The sequence below is a fragment of the Choloepus didactylus genome, chromosome 14 (assembly GCF_015220235.1).
Source record: "Choloepus didactylus isolate mChoDid1 chromosome 14, mChoDid1.pri, whole genome shotgun sequence".
NCBI classification, from domain to species: domain Eukaryota; kingdom Metazoa; phylum Chordata; class Mammalia; order Pilosa; family Megalonychidae; genus Choloepus; species Choloepus didactylus.
The window spans coordinates 49,974,841-50,000,332 of NC_051320.1; the positions used below are offsets into that span (position 1 = coordinate 49,974,841).

Genomic DNA, 25,492 nt, shown 5'->3' on the forward strand with positions numbered 1-25,492 from the left:
GTAAGTCAAAGAAATATGCAAGGGGCAGATTGTACAGAGCCTTATATATCACTATAGAGACTTTGGATTTTATTGAGGTGCAACAGGAAGCTATTTAGAAGAATTTAAGCAAGATGGTGACATATCTATTTTAAGTTTTCAAAGATCACTCTGGCTGCTGAGGGAATGGATATTAGGAGAGCCACTGCAGAAGAATGGAGACCAGTTAGAAGCCTACTGAAATGGGCCAAACAAGAAATGATAGTGGCCTGGACAAGAGAAGTAGCTATGGAAGTGGAGAAAAGTGATAAGTTTCAGGATGTATTTTGGAGACATAATCAACAGGACTTATTGGAGAATTGGATACAGAGGGTAATGAAAAGAGGGAGACTGAGAATCTTGGGTTTTGGACCAGTATATCTGGGTAGAAGGCCATAACATTTACTGAGATGTGTAAGAAAAAACATGTTGAAGCACGAAGAGCAAGAGCTATGTTTTAGATCTGTTCAGTTTCAGATGACCATTAAATAGCCAGGAAGAGGTGTCAAGACAAAATGAGAATGGGTGAAGATCACTTAGGAAAAGATTATAGATACAAAAGAGATTCATAAATATGTGCCTGCTCAAAAAAATCACAGACAATGTTATGACAGAGGTATAAGAAGAGTACTGTGGAAGCAGACAGCCCAGGTATGAGTGGAGAAAGGAAAGCTTTTTGGCTTTCTGGAAATGGCAGTGTATAAGATGAGTTGTAAAGGATATGGAGTAAATACGCATGACATTCAAGAAGTAAAATTTAAAGACTCTGTTGCAAGGTTGGGGAGAGGGAGACTTGAAAGTTCAGCAGGTGCCACCAACTGACAGAGGGAATACAGGAAAGGAGACGGGTTTGTTAGGACAAAGAGCTGGAGGAGATAGGAGCCAGTACCAAACACAGAAATAGAACATAGGAAGCTTTCCACCAATGCTGAAAGAATCAGTGAGAAACTGGCACAACTATATGTTTCCTCCTCTTTTTTCTCTTTGATAATTCCATGTGTTTTTACAAATTCCCAAGAAAATCTATGTACTACTCAACCACATTTTCTCTTCCTTTTCCTAGTGAAGGAAAAGATCAGGGCATGGATAGAGAGACTGGGGTAGAAATTACAATTTTAGAAACTGAGCATTCAGTTTTATTAATTCTGTTATCTCAGTCATTCCGCTAGAGAATAAAATACAAAGAATCAGCATATTTAGTTTTAGGGTCTATGAAATCACACTATTATCATTTTGAAAGACTACAGGTGCATGTATCAATGCAATAAATATCTTAGGTTGTGAACTGCCATCCTTGGAACAGTAAGATTTCCTTCTTAAATATTGTACTATGCCCACATTAATTTATCTATTCAATTAACATTTTCAATCCAAAACATTCTACTACTAAGCATGACATTTCACTGCTAATCAATCTTTTCCATAAATGCAAATTTTCTCCACACAAAATCGTATCTTCAATCTTCTACAACAGCCATGAATTAATTAATTTGGGGCAGAGGGACAGCTTGAAAAATTAAATCTTAGGAGTATATTAAATTAGACACAGAATTACCTTTTCAAATGAAATAATCCATAATCATGCTCTGCAAGAAACATCATTGTTCTGACACATGTCAATAAACAGCTGTAACTGCTCTCAGGGTTACCTAGTGTAGCCAACAAACAGTCACAGATTGAAGCCATCAATTCCTTGTTTGGTAGAGAATTGGAGAGTTGTTCCAGTTCAGAAATAGAACCTTCAGAAGAGCTTGGCAAAATAAGTGCAATGTCCTGTTGGGTAGGAAAGGAGGGAAAATTTTTTAAATGATTACCACCATCACCCAGCATTTTAATTTCAGAAATACACAGCAACTGCACTTAGTAATTATCTCCTAAAAACTTTCTTTTTACCTTCCCACCCCATAGACTCAAACACATCAAGAGCAAAAGGATTTGTTTTGCCCTGTTATAAAGGATACGCACCTAAAGGAATAAATACTTAAATATTTTACTTTATAATAATTTTACTTTAAGAGAGCATCCTTTGAAAAAAATACTCCTTCTGTACTACACTAACTGCAGTTTCTACTTTCAAATGGTTAACTACAAAAAGTGAAGTGTCTTCTGTACTAAAATATTTTAAATTGCAATATTATTCACTTATTTGTATCTTTCTAAAAATTTATGAGAAACCATTTGGAAACAAATTTTAATCAAAGTATCTATAGTGCAATTTAAAATATCACAAAAGGGGTGAAGCACTTACACATTTAAGCACAGCCTTCCAACTAAGTTATTTCCCTCTAATTTTTATATACTTATAAAATTCAAGTTTTTCAAGGTGAAACCACAGATGAGGTTCACATGATCAGGGAAGCTAGGATGCTAGTGTTAATCAGAGTAGTCGTGCAATTTGATGTAGATTATATAACAAGAATAGTGTATATATGAGTGTTAAATGGACAATGAGGTTTAAGGATTTAAAATATCTTCATTTCAAAATTATTTTATATCAGTTATTCTTTTTGTGAAAGCAAGACACACCAAAAATGTTCCTTCCTCACTTGAGTCTTAAATGTAATTAAATGGCATTTTTGTTAAACTAGAAAAAGATAATCTTTCAACATGGGATTCTACTAAAAGCAGTCCGCGTGAAAAATCACATCTGATGACCAATTAGCAGAACATTCTGACAAGCTAAAACATCATTAAGCATAGAAATCTCCAAGGATCCCGGTCACAACAGATTTTAAAAGCTAAAACAACTCTCATTAACTCAGGGAACTATAAACTGGAATTCAGTAATATACATAAGAGAAAGAAATACTACTACTTTTAGCCAACATTTAAAAGCACGTAGTCTGAAACACTAGTAACCTGTGGTATTTTCAGAAATTGCCCTAAGAAAAGAACATACTAATTAAACCAGTCACAAAGTTAAAATTTCAAGAATGACTCCATGTATAACATAACTGGAAAGAAAACGAATATTAGATATAAGTAATCTGAATGAATACAGAAACAGTGGCACATAAAGCAACTATCTATCTATGGATGCAATGTTAATAAAGAAAAGGAAAAGAGCTCTTCCAAGAAAGATGTGAAACATAAACTCAAAGAAAGCTATGAAGTACCACACCATTTTACTGTTAGTTCACTAACAAATTTATCCCTAACCCACAGCAGGAGTAATAAAACAGGTGAGAGCTCTGGTTTACAGTCTAGAGTTGTATCAAGAGACGCCTTAAAAAAACACGCATTCTTGTTATTTTTGTGTGTGTGCTAATGAAGGTGTCAGGGATTGATTTAGGTGATGAATGTACAACTATGTAATGGTACTATGAACAATCGAAAGTACGATTTGTTTTGTATGACTGCGTGGTATGTGAATATATCTCAATAAAATGAAGATAAAAAAAAAGTTAAAAAAAAAAAAAAAAAACACGCAGACACAGACTTCATAAAATAAGTGTGAAGTACCTGATCACAGAGTGACTGCAAAATGGATGTGATATATTCAACACACTGTTGGCGAACAACGCTGTCTCCAGGAGACCGCACCAAAGCCAACAGGTCCTGGAATATCTCTGCATATCTTTCATCACCTTTAACAATTCCATTAATTAGATGCAAAATAGCTAATTTACAAGCTTTGTGTGAAGCCAGAGCATCAAGAAGAGCAAGCAACCTGGTGGTTTGGCTAGTATACTGTTTTTCTTTATCTTCTGAAGTGCTGAAATAAAAATTAATATATTAGTAAACAAAGTTCTTGATTTTAATGCATTATTGAACTACTACTTATTTCTCAACACATATAATCTTAAAAAGTCTTGTATAAAAATTTCAGAAATTCAAGTTTTCAGTATTTTTTCTTAAATCGGAATACTTCTTTATAGCTCACCTTTTCAAAAACCCCAAATCAAGACCCTTAAGGTTTTTTACCCATGAAATGATGACATAAAGTAGATTAAAAATCATCTACATGTATATTCATATATGTAAAACATATGTGTGTATACATGTGTGTGTTTATATATATGTATGTGTATAGGAGAGAGATATATGGCATTCTAAACCCTGGTTTCCAAGTTCCAAGAGAAAAAAATGTATCTGGTGACAAGAATAACTTGGGTGAAATTTTTTAATGTAAAATGAAAATACCTTTGCAAGTCTTCTACAATCAAATCCAACACAGTTCTCATAATCAGAAGTGCCGTTGGTGAAGCAAGGTCACACAATTGAACACAAATACGCCGTAACATATGTTGAATGGGCTGGCAGGTTGTGCTAGAGAAAGAGCGAACTATTTCTTGGAGCAACTTTGCTTGAACATGAAGGTGCATGCTCCACAATTTTCGGGTGTTGAGTGCCACTGATATATCATGTGGCTCAATAACCTGTTAAAAAAGTATAATGTGTGTGTACATAGATTTTTACATTTATTTATAGTCACAAAACTGTTCAGGAAGAACTGTTAAGAAAAGAACATCTTCACTGCATGCTTAAAACATTTCATTTTCTATTATACAATTAAACAATAAGCCTAAAAAATTTTATTTTTCTGAAGTTAACAGTCAGTAAAGCAGAGTCCATTGATGAAGCACCTAGTTAATAAATTCTAATACATGATAAGGGGCAGGGGGAGGATTTAAAATAACAGAAAAATAAAAGTACACGTATACATAACAGCATAATGAAACTCACTTCAACAAAAATTTATTTTAAAAATGTTGTCCCCATATTTCCTCAATGATCAATTTGTTTCAATTTTATCTCACCTTCTTCCAGTTATTTCATGTCATTTTGGGGGAAAGGGGCGATGAGGTTTAAAAAAAATCACTGGCTTTTTAAAAGTGTTACTGCAGTCATTTTATAAGATGCATGTTATATGGAAGTGATACCTGAGTTGTTTGCATGGGCAATGGAAGAGGCAGCAGCTCTGAAAGGAGTATGAGTCCAGAAAAAAATCCTTCAGGAACTTTCAAGATTGAAGAAAGAACTTCTTTTAGCATTAAAGACCAAGTATTATTGGCCAGAGTCTCTTCTGAGATTGTGAGTTTCTCATTAACTCCTTGTGTAAAAGTCAGTAAGATATCAATGATATCATTCTGAATTTTCTGTTCATCACTATCCAAACGACCTGAGAGGGGGATAGAGCACAGGAGCATGTGTAAAGTAACAAGTGCTGAAGGAACACGCATGTCTTTAAACTCAAAGGATCCACCTCTCAGGAGTTCCGTTAACATAGTTTTAAGAAGAGTGAGTGTGCAGCGAGCCATCGAAATAGTAGTAACTCTGTGAAGAGTGGTCCCCATATTGACATGGAGTCTCCAAGGCTGAGTCAAAATACTGTTCAATTTTTGCAGAACCCGAATAAAGGTGTCCATTCCTTCAGCAGAAAAAAGCTGAATAACAGAAAGATTCCATTTCAGGTCTTTCTGCTGACCTTTATGTACGACAAGGAAAAAAAAAAAGATGAAATATTTATATGTTAAAGAATCAGTTAAGATTTCTAAATATTTTACTTAATAAATGCTATGTATACTAGGTTCAAAGAACAGTTGTTTTTAAAATATAGCACCCATATTACCTTCAACAGGAGGTGGTGGGCATGCCACATTACAGAGAACACGTAATGCAGTGGTAAGGCCAACTCCTTCTGGGGTCATCAAGTTATCAATATTCTTTAAAAATAAAAATAAACAAAGTTTAATTTCTTGGTACCTATCAGGTCAAGAGAAAATTCCAGACAAGGCATTAGTTAAAAATATGAGCTGCAAGTTAAAGACATTACAACATTTTAAATTTATTAAGTAAATTTAAAACATTAATGAGATCCTAGCTAAAGAAGTTTATTAAGGTTATCTCATCTTTGTAGCATGTTGTAGCATGCTTCTGTAATATTATTATGTAAATAATAATTACACAGTACAAATATATTAAAAAAGTATTGACTAAAACAAAGGTAACAAAACAAACAAATGTATAAGACCCTCTGTGTTAAGTTTAAAATAATTCCTTTCTATATATTCTTTCCATACATGATCTTTCCCAAATATGAAGCAATGGCTCTGTTTTCCCAAAATCCTGTGGGTACTAAATATCTTTCAAAACTGAGGAATCAACAAGGAATGTTTTAGAATTACATAGTATACTTTTCTAAAAATGCAAACACCATAGGAGTCCAGTTATGCCTGGTTGGAGCACAGATAGAGGAAAAAAGAAAATACAGTAGCCTATGGTCCTTAGCACTTGCCCATGGTGTGTTTCCTGGCAAAAAAGTTTTGTTTAATTTGCTCTGTATTTATAGCTTTCACAGAGCAGCATAAAGATGGTTAAGAATTTACATGTTATAAGAAGTAACATTAAAAAATGTTACAACTGCAGCTTCTAAACCTCAGAGGGAAAACTTAAAAATAAGAAAATTCCTCTTTCTCTTATGTTTTCCACCTTAGATTATCTTTTACTCTATTTGTTATTTGCTGCCTTTCAATAATTCCACTACAAATTACATAGGGCAGCAAAGAGACAAAGTCAAGAATCAGTCTCAGATCATGTACTATTTTTAGAACATGTTAGAATGAGAGCCACTTATACTAATTATAATTAGTGGCAAAAAGATTTACATAAAAATCAAAACTTTTAATTACAGTATGTAATTCAAATTTCTGGAACTGAATTTCTTACTGGTAAATACAGTTACTGAAACTCTCTGATATTTACTGGACATGTTATATATGCAGCTGACCATGCACAAGTACCCAGAATACATGACCATCTAAATTTACAGGACACCACTTGTATTCCTGCTAAATAACAAATTAAATAGAATGAATTTCTAGATGTCATGTGAGGCACAGTATAAAGAACACAAAGAATATGATGGCAAAATAGGAAGTAAAGGTACTCTTAGGAGAGATGGATACAGAGAGATGAGGACAGACAAATCAGTGAAGAAAAACCTGAAGCAATGAAATCCAAAGAATATTTGTTGCCGGCTCAGAATAGCAATTACACAATACACACAAATTATTTTAATAACACATTGCAAACCCAAGACCAAGATGGGTTTATACCACTTACACAGACACAGAGGTGCACACACACACAGGTCAAGTACTAAATGAAGAAAGATAATTTCCAAGGTCCATCTGGCTTACTAACTTAAAACAGCTTAGGTATTATGAGTACCTTTAGCCATTCTTCTTAGGCAACACACTGGATCAACTAAGGAGCAAAGAAAAACAGAAAACTTCCAAACTAATTAACAAGGCAGTGATTTTTAACCTTTTATGAATTATTTGAAGTGTAATACGGAGCATCCCAAATTAACAAACACATAGAACTTAGCCCAATCGCAATTATCTGGAATTGGCTCTATCACCTAAACTCAATTTTGAGGGAAACTCTTTTTCACTAATTAATGTTTAGTTACATTACAGCACCATAGGATTTAACTTTCAAAACACTTTTATAAAATGTCACCAATTATGTCAGGTAATTACTACTCTCATTTGAGGGAAAATATAGGACAGAATCTGATAATACAAAGCAATATAGTTCACAGTTATGCATATGTGTGTTAAACATGTGTGTTAATGTACATACACACATCATACACTCATCTACATCCATATACCAATCTCTACCCACGAAATCTAGTAAATCAGTCAATTTAATTTCTGCATGATCTACATAACTGATTTAATGCAACATTGCCGCATGCTACCATACAACTTCATAAAATCAATGCACTATTAAGTTTTACTTACCTGTTTCACATATTCAATTAGATTTGGGATGCAGTTAATTTCAAATCTAAGATTTTTCAGAGGTTCAAGCCACTTGCCAAGTTCTCAAAAAAAGAAAAGAAAAAAACAGTAACTGAAAGTATAATATTTAAAAATAAAAGCATTTGTAATATAGCAACTAAAAGTATTCTTTTCCAAAGAAAAACATCATCAGATTTGAATTAATTTCAATACTCTAAATTTCATACGGGGATGAAATTGTGTTTAATTCTTTAAACAAGTATTAAAATGAAGCACAAATGTAGTCCTACTATACTAGTTCAGAAATAAGAAGTAATGACTCTTCGGTATTTGGTTTCTGAAACCTTAAATATTTAAATGCTTAAAAAGGTCCATCTAATTAAACTGAATTTTTGGTAACAATCATCTTCCAAAATTGTAAAAAAAAAAAAATCATAAAACTGACTGCTTATAAACTAATTCAATAACAGACTGCTTTTTCAACTACCCCTGCCCCTGCCTCACAGCTCCAAAAAAAGCATGCAAAAAATATATTAATTTCTAACACAATCAAGTCCAGAGAAGGATATTTACTGAGTATCTTTCTTCTCTTAATATAAATTTAAAATTTTATCTATCTCCTAATTTGCCTTCACAAAACTGAAATTAATTACTATCACTCCAAAATAATTATATCAAACATTATATATATAAACACAAATGAAATACAGGGGCAAAACCCCAAAATATACCATTTACCAAAACCGAAATCAAAACTCTCCCAGAAGCTATATGATAACACCCATACTTTTTTTTGACAAAAATGTCTTTAGAAAAGCATTCTAATATGTTTAGTAATATACCAGTCCCAGAGCATTTTATAAGAGTGAATAAAGGAAATGAAAAATAGTAGGCATGTCTCTCTCCTTATAAGCAACCATAAGGATTACCACTAGGTATGAGTTTTTCCTATGCCTTTTTCAAATGATCTTTGAAAGAATTTGCATTAAAATATAATATATACAGCCCAAATGAAAGATATAAAGAATAATAAAACAAATACGTGTGTAACCATCACCCAGAATAAGTAGAAAAGCATTAACAATACCTCTAAAGAACTGTGTGCCCTCCTTTTATAAAGGCATACTTAATGAAAAATATATTTCCAGTATAGAAAGTTGACTTTATCGCACAACTTTTACTACAGGTTAACTCAGATAAAATTTAGGATTACAAAGACAAGACAATCCACCAAGAAGATATAATGATTATAAACATATATGCACCCAACAATAGAGCCCAAAAACACAAGAAGCAAATATTAACATATTTTAAGAGAGAAATAGATGGTTCTACATTAATAGTAAGAGAGTCTAGTATAACTCCATCAATATTGGATAGAACATCTGGACAGAAAATGAGTAGGAACAGAGAACCTGAATAATATTATAAATGAACCAGACCTATTAAAATATATATTAAATCTATATATTAAAATATATAGAATACTCCACCCAAAGACAGCAGAGAACACATTCTTCTCAAGTGCACACAGATCACTCTCTAGGACAGACCATACATTAGGTCACAAAACAAATCTCTCTATTTAAAAAGAATGAAACCATGCAAACTATTTTCTCCAATCACAATAGAATGAAGCTAGAAACCAATGACAAAGGGAAAACAGGAAAATTCACAAATATGTAGTAATAAAACAATACACACATCAACAATCAATGAAATCACAAGGGAAATTAGAAAATATCTTCAGACATGACACACCAAAACTTTATGGGATACAGCAAAGACAGAGCTGAGAGGGAAATTTATAACTCTAGATGCATACATTTAAAAATTCTATAAAGATATCAAATCAGTAATTTAACCTCACACATGGAGGAACTGAAAAAGAACAAACCAAACCACAAGTGAGCAGAAGGAAGGAAATAATTAGAGCAGAGATCAATGAAACAGAGAAAAGAAAAATAATAGAATCAAGAAATCCAAAAGTTGGTTCTTTGAGAAGCTCAATAAAATTGACAAAAGCTCAATAAAATTGACAAAACTTTAGCTAGAACAATAGAGGAAAAAAAAAAGAAAAAGAATGCAAATAACATCAGGAACTAAACAGTGGACATTATTACTGAACTTACAGAAATAAAAAGGATTGTAAGAGGGTATTATGAACAACCGTACACCTACAAATCAGACAACCTAGAAGAATGCCCAAATTCCTAAAACACATAAACTACCAAAACTAATGCAGGAAGAAACAGAAGACCTCAAAAGACCATTAACAACTAAGAGATTGGCAAACACCTTGCAACAAAGAAAAGTTCAAGATCAGATGGCTTCACTGGTGAATTTTACAGAACATTCAAAGAAGAAATAAAACAATCTTTCTCAAACTTTTCAAAAAATATTAAAGAGGAGAGAATACTTCCTAACTCATTCTATGAAGCCAGCATTACCCTAATACCAGAGCCAGATAGAGATTAAACAAGATCAGAAAATTATAGACCAATATCCGTTAAGAATATAAACACAAAAATCTTCAACAAAATACTAGGAAACCTCAAACAAAATACTAGCACATTAAAAGGATTATACACCTTGATCAAGTGGGATTTATCTCAGGTATGCAAGGATGATTCAACATAAGGATATGTATCAATGTAATACACTGCCTTAATAGAAGGAAAGCAAAAACCCACGTGATCATCTCAATTGATGCATAAAAGGCATTTGACAAAATCCGCACCATTTCTTGATTACAAAAACAGTCAGAAAAATAGTAATAAAAGGGAATTTCTTCAACAAAATGAAGGGGACATATGAAAACCAAAAAGCTAAGTTTTTCAAAAGACTTAGATAAAAGACTGAAAGCTTCATTCCTAAGGTCAGGAACAAGATAAGGATGCACACTATCACCACTGCTATTCAACACTGTATCAGAAGTGCTAGCCAGAGCAAGTATGCAAGAAAAACAAATAAAAGGCATCCAAATTAGAAAGGAAGAAGTGAAATTATCCCTATTTGCAAACAACATGATCCTATATACATAAAATCCAAGAGAATCTACAAAAAAGCTAACTGAGGCTAACAAACGAATTCAGCAAAGTGGTGCGGTACAAGATCAACACACAAAAATCAGTGGTATTTATATAAGCTAGAAATGAACAATCCAAAAAGAATTTCAAGAAAACAATTCCATTTAAAATAGCAACTAAAATAATAAAATATCAAGAAATAAAACTAGCCAAGGACCTGTAAAAGACTTGTATACAAAAAACTACAAATCATTATTGAATGAACTTACAGAAGACCTAAATAAATGGGAAGATATTCTGTGCTGATGAATCAGAAGACTTACTATCATTAAGATGTCAATACCACCCAAAGTGATTTATAGATTTAAAGTAATCCCAATAAGATGGTTGCTGCAAAGGAGAGGCTAGGCCTCCCTATGGTTGTGCCTAAGAGCCTCCTCCCGAATGCCTCTTTGTTGCTCAGATGTGGCCCTCTCTCTCTGGCTAAGCCAACTTGAAAGGTGAAATCACTGCCCTCCCCCTTACGTGGGATCGGACACCCAGGGGAGTGAATCTCCCTGGCAACGTGGAATACGACTCCCGGGGAGGAATGTAGACCTGGCATCGTGGGACGGAGAACATCTTCTTGACCAAAAGGGAGATGTGAAAGGAAATGAAATAAGCTTCAGTGGCAGAGAGATTCCAAAAGGAGCCGAGAGGTCACTCTGGTGGGCACTCTTACGCACACTTTAGACAACCCTTTTTAGGTTCTAAAGAATTGGGGTAGCTGGTGGTGGATACCTGAAACTATCAAACTACAACCCAGAACCCATGAATCTCGAAGACAATTGTATAAAAATGTAGCTTATGAGGGGTGACAATGGGATTGGGAAAGCCATAAGGACCACACTCCACTTTGTCTAGTTTATGGATGGATGAGTAGAAAAATAGGGGAAGGAAACAAACAGACAAAGGTACCCAGTGTTCTTTTTTACTCCAATTGCTCTTTTTCACTCTAATTATTATTCTTGTTATTCTTGTGTGTGTGCTAATGAAGGTGTCAGGGATTGATTTAGGTGATGAATGTAAAACTATGTAATGGTACTGTGAACAATCGAATGTACGATTTGTTTTGTATGACTGTGTGGTATGTGAATATATCTCAATAAAATGAAGATAAAAAATAAATAAATAAAAATAAAAATAAAGCAATCCCAATCAAAATTCCAACAACCTTCTTCATGGAGATGGAAACACTACTCATCAAATGCATACAGAAGGGCAAGGAACAATGAATAACCAAAAAACAACTTGAAAAAGAAGAAGGAGGAGGACCATGCCTCCCCATTTAAAAACTTAATACAAAGCTACACTTATCAAAACAGCATGTTACTAGCACAAAGACAGAAAAAATGGAAGGGAATTGAAAGTGCTGAAATAAACCTACACATCTATAGCCAACTGATTTCAGACAAGGGAGCCAAGTCTACTCAAAGGGGAAAAAAGGGACTATGGGGCAATGGATTTACTTCAAAAGTGGAAAGAAGGAACAATTAGGCAATGAATTTACACCAAAAGTACAAGCAACAAAAGAAAAACTAGATAAACTGGAACTTCATTAATATAAAAACTTTGCACATCAAAGGAAATTATCAGAAAATGAAAAGAAAACCCACAGTATGGGAGAAAATATTTGGAAACCATATATCTGCAAACAGATTAATATCCAGAAAACAGAAAAGAACTCCTACAACTCATCAAAAGACAGACCAAAAACAACAAAAAACAAAACAAACAAAAAAACCCAAAAAGGTAGAAGCAACCTAAGTGTCCATCAACAGATGAATGGATAAATAAAATGTTGTATACATATGTATACATACACAATGAAATACTATTCAGACAAAAAGAAATGAAGTTTGTTTTGATACATGCTGCAATACGGATGAAGCTTGAAGGCATCACTGAGCGAAATAAGCCAGACACAAAAGGATTATTATTGTATGATCTCAGTAATATGAAATAATTAGAATAGGCAAATTCATAGTCAGAAACTAGAATACAGGTTACCAGAAATAGGGGTTGGGAGTGCAGAATGGGGAGTTAACACTTAGTTGGTAGAAAGTTTCTATTTGGGGTGACAGAAAAGTTTTGGTAATGGATGATTGTGACAGTAGCATAACATCATGAATGTAATTAACACCATTGAATTTGAAAGGGCAAATGAGAAATTTTAGGTTGTATTTATGTATATATGCTACCAGAATAAAAATTTTTAATAAAGTTGTAAAGTATAACACAATGAGTGAACCCTAATATAAACTATGGATTACAGTTAATGCAAAGTGTTAATAATAGGGAAAACTGTATTGTGACAGGGCAGTATAAGCGAACTCTGTACTTTCTGCACAATTTTTCTGTAAACCTACAACTGCTCTAATGAAAGCGGGGAAAAAAAGAAAAAGCAATTAAAAATTGGGCAAAGATTACAAATATAGATAGGTGTTGGCACGATATTCTTCTAAGGTATGACACTAAAACAGAAAGATGACAACAGAATAGTATATGGGAAAAAAATCAACCTATTGCACACTAGGGACTATAATTAATAGGAATACATTACTAGTACCACACAAATACTAGGGACAAATAATTAAGGGCTGACAAGAGTTACGGGGTGTTTTGGGTCATGAGAATTGTTTAAAATGGAGAGTGATGAGGATTGTAAAAGTTAAGTGATGATAATGTGAGATACTGATGGATTATCGTGGACAGAACATATGCTATGCGATCTTAGGAACCTCATACTTTTTAAGTCAAGCCCTCAATCTTAAAGCTTGCTCTTGTGAAACTTATGGTTGCAAAGGGGAGGTTAAGACCACTTATAATTATGCCTAGGAATCACCTCCAGAGAGCCTCCTTTGTTGCTCACATGTGAACTTTCTTTCTCTAAGACCAACTCTGCAAATAAATTCATCACCTTCCCCTCGACATGGGACAGGACCCACCCCCCAAGTGAGTGAGTCTCCCTGGCAATATGGGACATGGATTCTGCAAATGAGCCTGACCCTGCCATCAGGGTGTTGAGAATGCCTTTTTGACCAGAAGGGGGAAAACAAAGGCAACAAAATAAGATTTCAGTGGCTAAGAGATTTCAGTTAGAGTCGAGAGGCTGTCCTGGAGGTTACACCTATACAAGCTTCAGTGAGATATGCCAAACAGCCACAGTATGATAAGCACAAGTCAACAGTAGTCCCAAAAACATAAAGAATACGCATCCCTATCTGAGACTCTATAAAAAGTTTCACTCACTAAGTTTGTTCTTCAGAATCTTGAGTCCTATTCCAAAGAACTCCTATGCCAGTTAAGTCCCAAAACCCAGAGGCAATAGCCTCTTCAAGAACATCAACCAGATGCTTCCCTTTTTCCATAATGTCGACACCCCTTTCAACATGAACAAATCAGGGTGGTCACTGCCTAGACATTCCTGAAGATTGAGAAAGTCATTAAACTAGAGGAAGGGGTAGCAATAGACAAGATGGAATTTAACAAAGATTATGAATACTGAATCTCTATATAATTTTCACTTTCTTAGTTGCTAGGGTATTAGAATAGCTAGAAGGAAAGAACTGAAATGGTTAACTGTAACCCATGGCATTCTTTGAAATTTGCTCTATAGCTACTTATTAAATTGTAACTTGAAAGTTATCAACTTTTTGTACATATGTTATATTTCACAGTAAGAAAATAACTGAAAGTGTGGAACTGTAATACATAACATTCTTTGAAATTTACTATTTAACTATTTGTTAAATTGCACTTGGAAAGTCATCACTTCTATGTATACATGTCATATTCTACAATAAAAAATATGATTTCAAAAAAAAAAAAGGGCAAAGGACTTGAATGGACAATTCCCCAAAGAAGATATACAAATGGCCCAAAAGGACATGAAATGATGCTTATCATCATCAACCAATAGGGAAATGCAAATTGAAACTACAATGAGAAACACCTCACCACTTGCTAGAACGCTATTATTTAAAAATGGAAAACAACAAGCGCTGGTGAGAATGCAGAGAAATAGGAACCTTATTAGCAGGAACATAAAATAGTGCAGCTGCTAGGGAAAACAGTTTGGTGGCTCCTCAAAAAGCGAAACATAGAACTACCATATGACTCAGCAATCCCACTTCTAGTATATACCCAATAGAACTGAAAACATCAAAGACTCAAACAGATACCTGTATACCAATATTCATAACAGCATTATGCACAACAGCCAAGAGGTGGACACAACCAAAGTGTCTATCAACAGATAAATGAATAAACAAAATGTGGTATACATATACCACAGAATATTATTCAGCCATAAAAACCAATGAAGTCCTGATACATGCTACTAGATGGATGAACCTCGAACACATCATGTTGAGTGAAATATATCAGCAACAAAGGGACAGATATTGCAGGACTCCACTTATATGAAATAGCCAGAATAGACAAATTCACAGAGACAGAAAATAAGAGTACAGGTTACCAGGGGCAGGGGTAGGGAATGGGGAGTTAATACTTAATTGGTACATAATTTCTTTCTGGGGTGTTGGAAAAGTTCTGGTTATGGATGGTGGTTGAGGATATATACAGCAACATTATGAATGTGTGATTAATCCCACTGAATGCTATGTTTGGGAGTGACTGAGACGGGAAAGTTTATGTTGTATATATGGTTCCACAATTAAAAAAAGAGCGACTAAGGAGATAATAACAACTAAATGTAATAAATAATCCTGGCTTGTGTACCTTGTAATAATGGAGGAGAAAAGACCCAAATGGACATTATTGTTACATATGAAAACTTTGGAATACAGACTGCAAATACCCTTGTTCCTAAGAAAAGTAAATGGAATTATTAGAATGATCAAGGTGCATGATATATGCAACTTCTCAAACATTTAGGAAAAAAAAGAAAATGGATAAGTAAGTAAGTAGGTGGAGGGATGAATGGATGATGGATGGATAGATGGAAAGATAAAGCAAATGTGGAAAAATGTTAAAAGTTGATGGCTCTGGGTATCTGGGTGGAAGGTATGCTGAAGTTCTCTATAAGGGTCTTGTATCATTTTTGCAACTGTCCTGTAAGTTTAAAATTATTTCAAAATAAAAATTAAAAAAAAAGAAAGGAAAGAAGAGGCCACATGCTATTTTAAAGCATTTTTACAATATTTACTCAATGTTATCAAATTTTCTACTTGATAAAGACAGAAAGCCAGGAAGCAAAATAAATAACAAAAAATTATGATTAGATACCTTGAACTTTTCAAGATTGCCCACATAAGGTTTGCAATAACTTCATGTAAGATACATTTATATACTTGAAAAAAATAATGCTCACATTCATTATTCTTCATGTTTGAGGAAAGCACAAATGTGTTAATTAACCACAAATTTGTAAGGTGTACATAGAACATAGCGTTGTATTCACAAATACGTGTATAGCAACACACATACAAACTATACCCAAAACTCAACTTTTCAGTTTGTCTTTAAATCACATTTTCCATTTTGATTAGAAATTTCAACCAATCACCAATTTCTATGACTTTCCAGAAGAAGGTACTTTCAACAATTGCCTAAAAGTCTTTTAAGAATGCCATATACACTATCTTCATAAAAGGTAATTTATGAATCAAAAAACAGAGTATTGTTAGGTATTTTATCAAAACATAATATAGGACAAATTACCGATATTTAAAGACTTTTTTCCTTAACATATCACAAAAGTTTAAAATAACTTCACGTATCATACCTTGCAACTTAGCATTATTTTCATCTGCTTTACAAAGCTTCAAGAGAGATGCAGCATGTTGTTCCAGCATTTGGACATCACTGGAAGACTGAACCACCACCAAAATAAGTATGCATGCATAATTATAAGCTACTGACTTCTTAGATTTGGAATCACTGAAATGAAATAAGGTTTTTAAATTTAGGTACAAAAACAATTTTAAACATTTTTTTCTACTTGGTTTTAAAGAGATGAAAGAAATTAACAATAAAATGTCTAAACTTACTGAAGACAAGAAATCAGATTTTAGAGTTCCTATCCAATTCATTTGAAAACCACTTAAAAGTGCGCATAAAGAAAAGCACACACATTACAATAAAAAGTGAAATACTATTAAAAATTAACATCAGCAGAACAGTGATATATTAACAAGTATACTTCACTAACAATAAAAGATTAAACAGTATACTTCACTGGTCTCCATTAAATTTGTTCTTCCACTCTGGATAAACATGAATAAACGTGATGAACCAATCTACTGCCATCATCACTCAGTCTTCTACTACAGAACTGAAAAGATATATAGCAAGGCATAGAAGCCAGTTATTTACCTTTCACTGGTCCCCAAGAGACCTGTGACTCAAGGAATCCTATCATGTCCCCACTGTGAGGGCAGTTACCTGGATGCTACTATGTGTGACATGAACCAGGAAGGGAATGTGTCTCTTCCCACACCCTAAAGCCTTCTACCCTACTGCGCAGGCTCTTCAAACTATTATCATTCTCAATCTTCCCCAGCCAGTCACAGCAATTCTGAAACCAGAGAACCACGAATAACGTAGAAGGATAAGGCAGAAGATTGCAAGATACTCCTCACCACTCCTAAGATACATATTCCTGTGCCAAGAGAAAGGGTTGTCACTACACAAAAATCAGCAGAAGCACTAAATTTGCCACCTCCGTCGATGCATGAAGAAAAGGAAAGAGCAGCTAACAGATCTAAGTCATTGCTTTACAATAACACTTTATATTTAGATTATTTCTGTCATTCTAATCCTTAATTAACAAGTGACATATTATGTCAACAACAACAAAAAAGTATAGTTTTTACTTTCAAAGAACACCCTCTTTTAAGAAATTAGCCCATTACTGATATAATTTTCCAGCACCATACAAAATTTAAGGAATAGAAAATTACCCTAAGGCTTCTTTGGAATAATACTCCATTAGAGTAATAAGACTTTGGAGATTTTTCTCAAGACTGAAAACATGGCCAACAGCTGATCTTCCCACAGGATTAAAAGTAATCAAATAAAGATTATGAAGGGTTCCCAAGAGATCTGAATGGTCAGTTTCTTCACTGGCTGTACAATGCTGAAAATGGCTGAACAGTTCTGTAATACACTGTAACGTTTGTGTTGAGTCCTGTAGCCACAAGGCAAATGCATCATCAATAACACCATCAGACTGGAGACCTTCCTCTTCATCTTGATCATAAAGGTGACACAGAGCTCTGATCAACAAATTTGTAGCTTCATATTCAGACATAAAAAAAAGAAGACCCTTTTGTGACTGTGCAAGAAACTTTAAAACGTCTTTTGTGGCTTGTAGCACACCAGGATGGGCACTTGTTACTGGAATTGACAGAAGCAAGGTAACCAACTCCAAGAAGTGATGACTATGAAGATACCTGTAGAAAAATTAATTGATATACGTCAAATCAGGTCAAAGCATACTTACTCAATATTCACTAGAGGCTAAAAATTTTAATGGTCATTGTTCTTATCCTTAGTAATATATTGCTTTAACTGAAAACATAATGTGAGTAGCAACTCTTTTCTCTTCTGGGCCAAACAAAAGTGGAAGCTCTGTGAGGCTTCCTCCTAGCTAGCACTGAAGAGATGTTCAATCAATAAATGTCATTAAATTTTCTCTTTCCAGAGTCCACCTTGACTTTAATTATGGCCCTTGTTTCCAAGCTACTTAGCAAATGCTCCTTTTGCATTATCGTCTCACTCTACTCACTGCATATCAGTGTATATCTGAATCCAGGAAAAATTTATTTATATATATGCAATAGAAAAATACAGCATATCTATATGTACTAATACTATATTTATAGATTAGTATATATATTAGTTTGAATTTACCCAATACACAAAAATAGACACAAATGCTACTGACAACTTCTTTGAACATCAGTTTCCTTACCTGTAAAGGGTTTCCTTACCTGTAGGCCCTGAGAGGTTTCAACTCTTTTCTAAAATCAACTTGTTCAAAATGAAACTTAAAAAGGATTTAAAGAAAAAAGAACAAACAAACAAAAAAAACCAATTTTTTTTCAAATATTCAAAAGTGGGGGGAAAACTTGTTGAAATAATTTATTTATTTTGAGTAAAAATACTACAGTTTTTAAAACTAAAATAATTATTAGCTTATTTTTAAAAAGAATGCAATGCCAGTGGTGACACAACAGCTTCCATAAGCATCTAGTAAAATATTATTAATAAGTAGATTAAAGGCCAAAATTTATTTTCATCAAAAACTAAAACTGCCTCTTCAGTCATAATATTGCTTAAACTCAGGCTTCTACTTCATGATACAGCTAACGAACTGCACAGAAAAGAGTTAATACAGCAGGCCTCAATGTGTTTATCCTAAGGAAAGGCCTGCTTGCAAGTTTGGCCCCTGGCTGGCATCCAGAAAGTTGGATTTCAGGAGGGTTCCCACTTCCTTATTGATAAAAGTGACTTACTGTATAAACTGTTTACGCAAATACTATGTTTTAGGCTGAAAACCTGCTTTCTTTCTGGGAGTCTGGAATTTTGGTACCTGCTAGGCAGAGGGCACCTACCTATATGGTTAGCCCCCAATAAAAACCTCTAACAAGCTTCTAGATAGGCTACATTTCACACATGTTGTCATACTTATTGCTGGGGGCATTAAGTACATCCTGTGTGACTAAACCGGGAGAGTACTCTGAAAGCCTGTGCCTGGTTTCCCCCAACTTTGTTCCATGCACCTTTTTCTCTTGCTGATTGTGCTTTGCATTCTTTTGCTGTAATAAATTATAGCTGTGAGTAAAACAATATACTGAGTCTTAAGAGTCCTCCAAGCAAAGCAAATTTGGGGGTGGTCTTGGGGATCTCCAACACAGAAAATGAGAGCCCTGCCAGCACTTCAAACTCAATCCATCCAAAATGTAATTATTTCCCCTCCAAAATTCACTCTTCCACCTATTTCACCAATTTCTGCCAATAAAATCACAATTCCAATTGTTACACTAGCTAGAAACATCGAAACATCTTTAACTCCTCCTGTCTTCTCTTACCTATTAGGTCCAGTTAAGTTTTACTCTTTCACAAATTCCTTGGCTTTTCATTCCCTGTACATACCACTATATTAGGCCAAGTATGTAATATTTAGTCCTTAGAATTTTCAGACTAACTTATCAACTTAACTTCAATTTCTTCTACCCTGCAATACATCTTGCAACATTTAAGCTGAGAATACTATGTTGATCATATTAGATATGCTATTCCAAAATATTAACTATATTCCCAATATCTAAAAGTAAAATCCAAATTCTTTAGCCCAACATTCAAGGCCCCCTTTTTCCTGTAGTATGATATCCAAAGGTATCTACTCTAGTTATGGGGGAATAAAAACAATATTTAATAAGCACTTTATTACTTGTTTCCCCTCAGTGCCTGTTTGAAAGCACGCACTTGTTCCTTACACTCCTTACCCTCAGTCATCTTACTTTATTAAGAAAAATGAGGGGAGTGACATCATCAACATAAGAGATGTAAACAGCCACTGAAAACTTGTCTCCAGAGATTCAAAGAAAAAAAGGAAAATGCTGAATTGTTTGAAACTCTGGAGGAAAATACAGACTGGAGAAGGACCCTGCAGATACTGATTTGAAGAAAAAAAGAAATACCAGGTAGGAATCTTCCATCTCAGACCAGCTGGTCCTCTCCCATCCCCTTCAATCAGGCTCAGTATGGGAAGGGCACAGAATCAGCAGACGGGAACCCTCCCCCAGGAAAGCAGATTTTAAAATTTCTCACAGCAATGAGACATAACCCCACTGTTTGAAGACCCGGGGGACACGGGAGGACATTTCAAGGCCCAGGTCAGTAAGGGATAAAGAGACTGAGAAAACGTGGAAAGAGACTGCATTTCTAGCCCTAGGTCTGAAAACCCTTACCCCACCATTGAGGAAAGCAGCAGCCAGCAACCATTTCCTTGCCTTGGGGATGGCTGGAGTACTGGGTCACCTGAGGGAGTACTCTGCCACAGGTGTAGCCCCACATCAGGCCAGATTCTGGCCAGCAAAAGTGAGGGCATAGGAATCCCGCAGTTTCAGCTCACCTGTATAGACACAGCCTGTGCTCGGAGGCAAAGCAGCCTCTGAGGACCATTAAGTTACAGAACAGCACCATCTGCTGGACAGTCCAGAAAGTGCAAGGGAACAGAAATACTTTTAAAAAGATGCTCCACACCCTATATTGGGACCACAAGAGCTGGTCTACATGCCCTGCATAGAAACCCAGTCCAGTTTTGGCTGAGAAATACAGACAAACCAACTGTCAAAGCAGGGCTCTAAAACAAACCCAGGTCTTGCTGGCCAGTGAGAAACAGAGCACCACTACATTAACACACACAGTAAACTTGCTGGAGTGCCCAGTGCCTACCTCTCATCCCTGTTGCAGGCCACAGTGGGTGCCTGATTTTGGGGGAAGACTGGGGGCAGAGCCAATCTGACAGTGGCCAGTGAAAGAAACAAAGAAATATAAAGATCAAAGAAAACCAACAAGAAAACCCAAGGCAAAAGATAGAAAACAACCTCAAGAAAATCAGATACCTAGACAGCAAAAATCATGAGCCACAATAGGAAACATGAAAATATGGCTCAAAGGAACAAAGTAACACTTCAACTGAGATTCAAGAGTTGAAACAACTAATTAAAGATGTTCAAACAAATCTTCCAAATCAAACCAAGTTGAAAGAAAATGTGACAAAAGAGATGAAGGATAAAAGATGGCACTGGGTGACTACAAGAAAGAATTTGTAAGCTTGAAGAAACAAACAGCAGAACTTACGGGAATGAAAGGCACAATAAAAGAGAAAAACACAATGGAGACATAGAACAGCAGACTTGGAGAGGCAGAAGAAAGGATTCAAGAACTAGAGGACAGGAAATCTGAAACCCTACACACAAAAGGACAGGGAAAAGATAGGAAAAACATGAGCAGGGGTTCAGGGAACTGAATGACAACATGAAGTACATGAATATATGTATTATAGGTATCCCAGAAGGAGAAGAAAAGGGAAAAGGGGCAGAAATAATAATAGAGGAACTAATCAATGAAAATTTCCCAACTCTTGTGTAACACATAAAATTACAGGTCCAAGCAGCACAGCATGCCCCAAACAGAACTGATCCAAATAGACCTACTCCAAGACTCTTAATAATCACATTGTCAAATGTCAAAGACAAAGAGAATTCTGAAAGCAGCAAGGGAAAAGCAATCCGTCATATAATAGGGAAGCTCAATAAGACTAAGTGCAGATTTGTCAGTAGAAACCACGGAGGCAAGAAGGCAGTGGTGTGGTACATTTAAGATACTGAAAGAGAAAAACTGCCAACTAAGAATCCTATATCCAGCAAAACTGTCCTTCAAAACTGAGGGAAGAGTTTAAAATATTTACAGATAAATGGACACAGAGAGAGTCTGTGAACAGGAGACCTCCTCTACAATAAATACTAAAGGGAGTGCTACAGACAGATAGGAAAAGACCTGAGAGAGAGTTTAGAGAAGAGTATAGAGTGAAGATACCAGAAGATAGAAAGAGCGTAAAGATTGGGCATTTGATGCTGAAGGAGTACAGAATGTTCAACAGGACTGATTGTATAGATCCAGAAATGGATAGCACAATATTGGGTTATGGCAGAATACTGGAAGTACACTGAACAAAGATGACTTTGAGTACAGTTGAAAGAGGAAGGTTAGGGGCATGTAGGACACCAGAAGGAAAGACAGAAGATAAAGACTAGGATGTATAACTTAATGAAACCTACAGTGGTCAATGATTGTGACTAAATGTACAAATATAAGAATGTTTTTACATGAGGGAGAACAAATGAATGTCAACTCTGCAAGGTGTTGAAAATAAGATGGTATTGGGGAAAAAATACACTCTGCAAACTAGAGTCTATAGTTAACAGTAACATTATAATATACTTCCATTAATTTTAACAAAGGCAATATACCAAAGCTAAATGTCTATAAGAGGGGCATATAAGGACGGGTGATGGGATTCTTGGTGATGGTACTGTTGTCTGAACTTTTTATTGCATTTTATTTTAATTTTATTTTTTCTTTTGTTGTTTTTTTAAAAGTTGTCATTTTTTTTTCTTTTTTTTTCTTTGTAGAAAAATGGAAATGTCCTCATATAGACAGTGGTGGTGAATATATAACTATGTGATTATATAGGGAACCACAGACTGTTTACTTAGGAGGGAATGTATGGTGTGTGAATAAAACTGTCTAAAAAATAAACAGAGGGATATGAGTGTTGGAGAAAATGTGGAGAAAGGGATGTACATAATCACCGTTGGTGGGGAAGTAAAATGGTGCAGCCCATCTGGAGGGCAGTGTGGTGGTTCCACAGGAAGCTAAGCATTGGATTGCCATATGGTCCTGCAACCCTGTTATTGAGTATATATTTGGAAGAACTGCAAAGAGGGAAACAAATGGACATTTGCACAGTGGGGTTTATGGTGGCAGTATTCACGATTCGCAGCAGAACAGAATGGCAAACTGTGGTGTATACTCACAATGAATTGTTGAGCTGCTCCAAAGAGGAACGAAGCTGTGGCTGTGAAGTATGCAACTAGGCGAATGGACACTGAGGACAGTATGTTGAATGAAATAGACCAGAAATAAATAAAAAGACTATATATATATATATATATAATTTTATGCATAAAGGAAATATTCTGTGTTTTGTTTGTGGTGGTTACTTGACTGTTTGTCAACAGTCATTGAACTGTATACCTAAAAAAGCTGAACTGGTAAATTTTACTCTAAGTAAATTATACCTAAATAAACCTATCTCCCACCCTCCAAAAAAGACAGATTCTGAGGTGAAGCACTGAAAATGGTTCCTCTGGAAAATGTTACTGGGAAGAATTTAAGACATCTTTCCTGGTTGTTTCTTCCTTTTTGTTAAGTTTGTTGTTGAATTCTTTGACTACTTAAACTATGTGCATGTATATTTTTTAGTAAAATAAAAATTAAATTTAAAAAATCAGTGAGAAGTGCTTCAATTTCTTTACTGTCTTCCACACTACAAATCTATCTATATTTCCTCCTTCATAAAGTTTCCTTCCTCCTGCTCAAAGCCAAACCCTACAGTTGTATTCATGGACCTCATCTCCTACCAGACTTGCTCCAACACTTAATCATCTCTTACTCCTGTATTATAAATGTCTCCCTTGATTTTTCCATGAGTCATTCTTCCCAGCCCACAAATGTGCTCAGGCTTCTCCCATTCCTAAAAAATAAAAACCCTTCATTCTTGGTGCTAGCATCTCCTAGCTGCTGCCTCATTTCTTACTTTCCCTATTAGCCAAGCTTCTTAAAATGGTGACCTACAGTTTTCACATCTTCACTTCCCAGTGACTTTTCATCCACACATCTACCCCAACTACTACAAAAACTGCTCTTCCCAAAGCCCCAACTGCAATCCATGTTACAAAATTCAATAGATGATTTCCTGACCATATCTTCTGAATTTCTCAACTGTATCTGATACAATAAACCCCTGACTGAAGCTCAAAACTATTTTATTCCTTGGATTAAGTGGTATTATTCTCTCCTGGTTCTCCTTGTGTATTCCTTTCTATTCCTTGTAAGTAACCTGCCTAAACTCTTCCTGCTCTGCCCACCTCTTACACTTCACTGTTCCCCAAGGTTCCATCACTTAACCAGTGATCGTCTCTCATGACAGATCTGTGCAGGTTTCCAGTATCTGACCTCAGGTATTCACTTGGGTTCTTTCTACCTTTCTTAGTCAGGGCTTTTTCAAAAAGCAAAGCCATAAAAGATGCTCATACTACAAGCAGGAGCAGCTCAGAAGCATGGAGGAGTTAAAGCCTCTAATGGACAACCTATAGCAAAAAGGGGTAGGAGTTGGTGGACAAATGCCTCAGCCTAGAGTTTTTCAGTGGGAACATTGTATCCAGTTCCTCACAAGGTCTCTTAACTGCTCACTCATCTCTGCTTCCAAAGATAACCTCTCAAATAAATGACCTACACTCAAGACTTTGACTCAGGTTATGCTTTTGGGGAACTCAAACTAAGACAAGGTCTGATAGTCTCAGCTAAAAGCAGTAATGAATAGTAAAGATTTAAGAGTGGACAAAGAATCCATTTTCTGTTAACGTACTATGCCCCAAATCAGTGCAAAAAAAAAAAAAAAAAAAAAAAAATCACAGAACTAAGGAATAAATAAGGAAAAAAGTGATTTTCTCATTTTTACACTGGGTATAAAATTTATAATCAAAATGCCAAAAAAAGAAAGTCTCAAAAAACAAAACAAAACAAAAAGCCTACCATGGGTGCTAGTGCTAATAATGTCAACAGAAAACTAGAGAAACAGATGACAAAAACAAGTGAATTTTAACCTTAAAGATATCTTTAACCAGAAAAATAAAATTAAGTTACAAAATCAAGTTTAAACTATGATATATTAGGGTAATAAAGTACAAAGGGGTACACACAAAAAAAGCTCCCCTCTTTCCTATACCATCCCCTTATACCACCTTCCCAGAAGCAACTCAGCAGTTTCTCATTTATTCTTGCTCACAGATATGCCTATACAAGCATAGTTGATTATTAGTATTTTAAACT

The 25,492-nt window shown here is 35.0% G+C and overlaps 1 protein-coding gene across 2 annotated transcripts in view; it reads right to left on the minus strand.

The window, feature by feature from the left end:
* Window positions 1–25,492, minus strand: part of VIRMA (vir like m6A methyltransferase associated) — a 111,254-nt gene that overhangs the window by 51,115 nt on the left and 34,647 nt on the right. For both annotated transcript variants that reach the window (XM_037802739.1, XM_037802740.1), the window contains exons 9-16: window positions 17,767–18,258; window positions 16,590–16,744; window positions 7,773–7,855; window positions 5,591–5,684; window positions 4,902–5,446; window positions 4,162–4,397; window positions 3,481–3,733; window positions 1,574–1,791 (exon numbers count right to left, since the gene is read on the minus strand). In XM_037802739.1, the coding sequence (XP_037658667.1) occupies window positions 1,574–1,791; window positions 3,481–3,733; window positions 4,162–4,397; window positions 4,902–5,446; window positions 5,591–5,684; window positions 7,773–7,855; window positions 16,590–16,744; window positions 17,767–18,258 (2,076 nt within the window). The remainder of the gene's footprint in view (window positions 1–1,573; window positions 1,792–3,480; window positions 3,734–4,161; window positions 4,398–4,901; window positions 5,447–5,590; window positions 5,685–7,772; window positions 7,856–16,589; window positions 16,745–17,766; window positions 18,259–25,492) is intronic.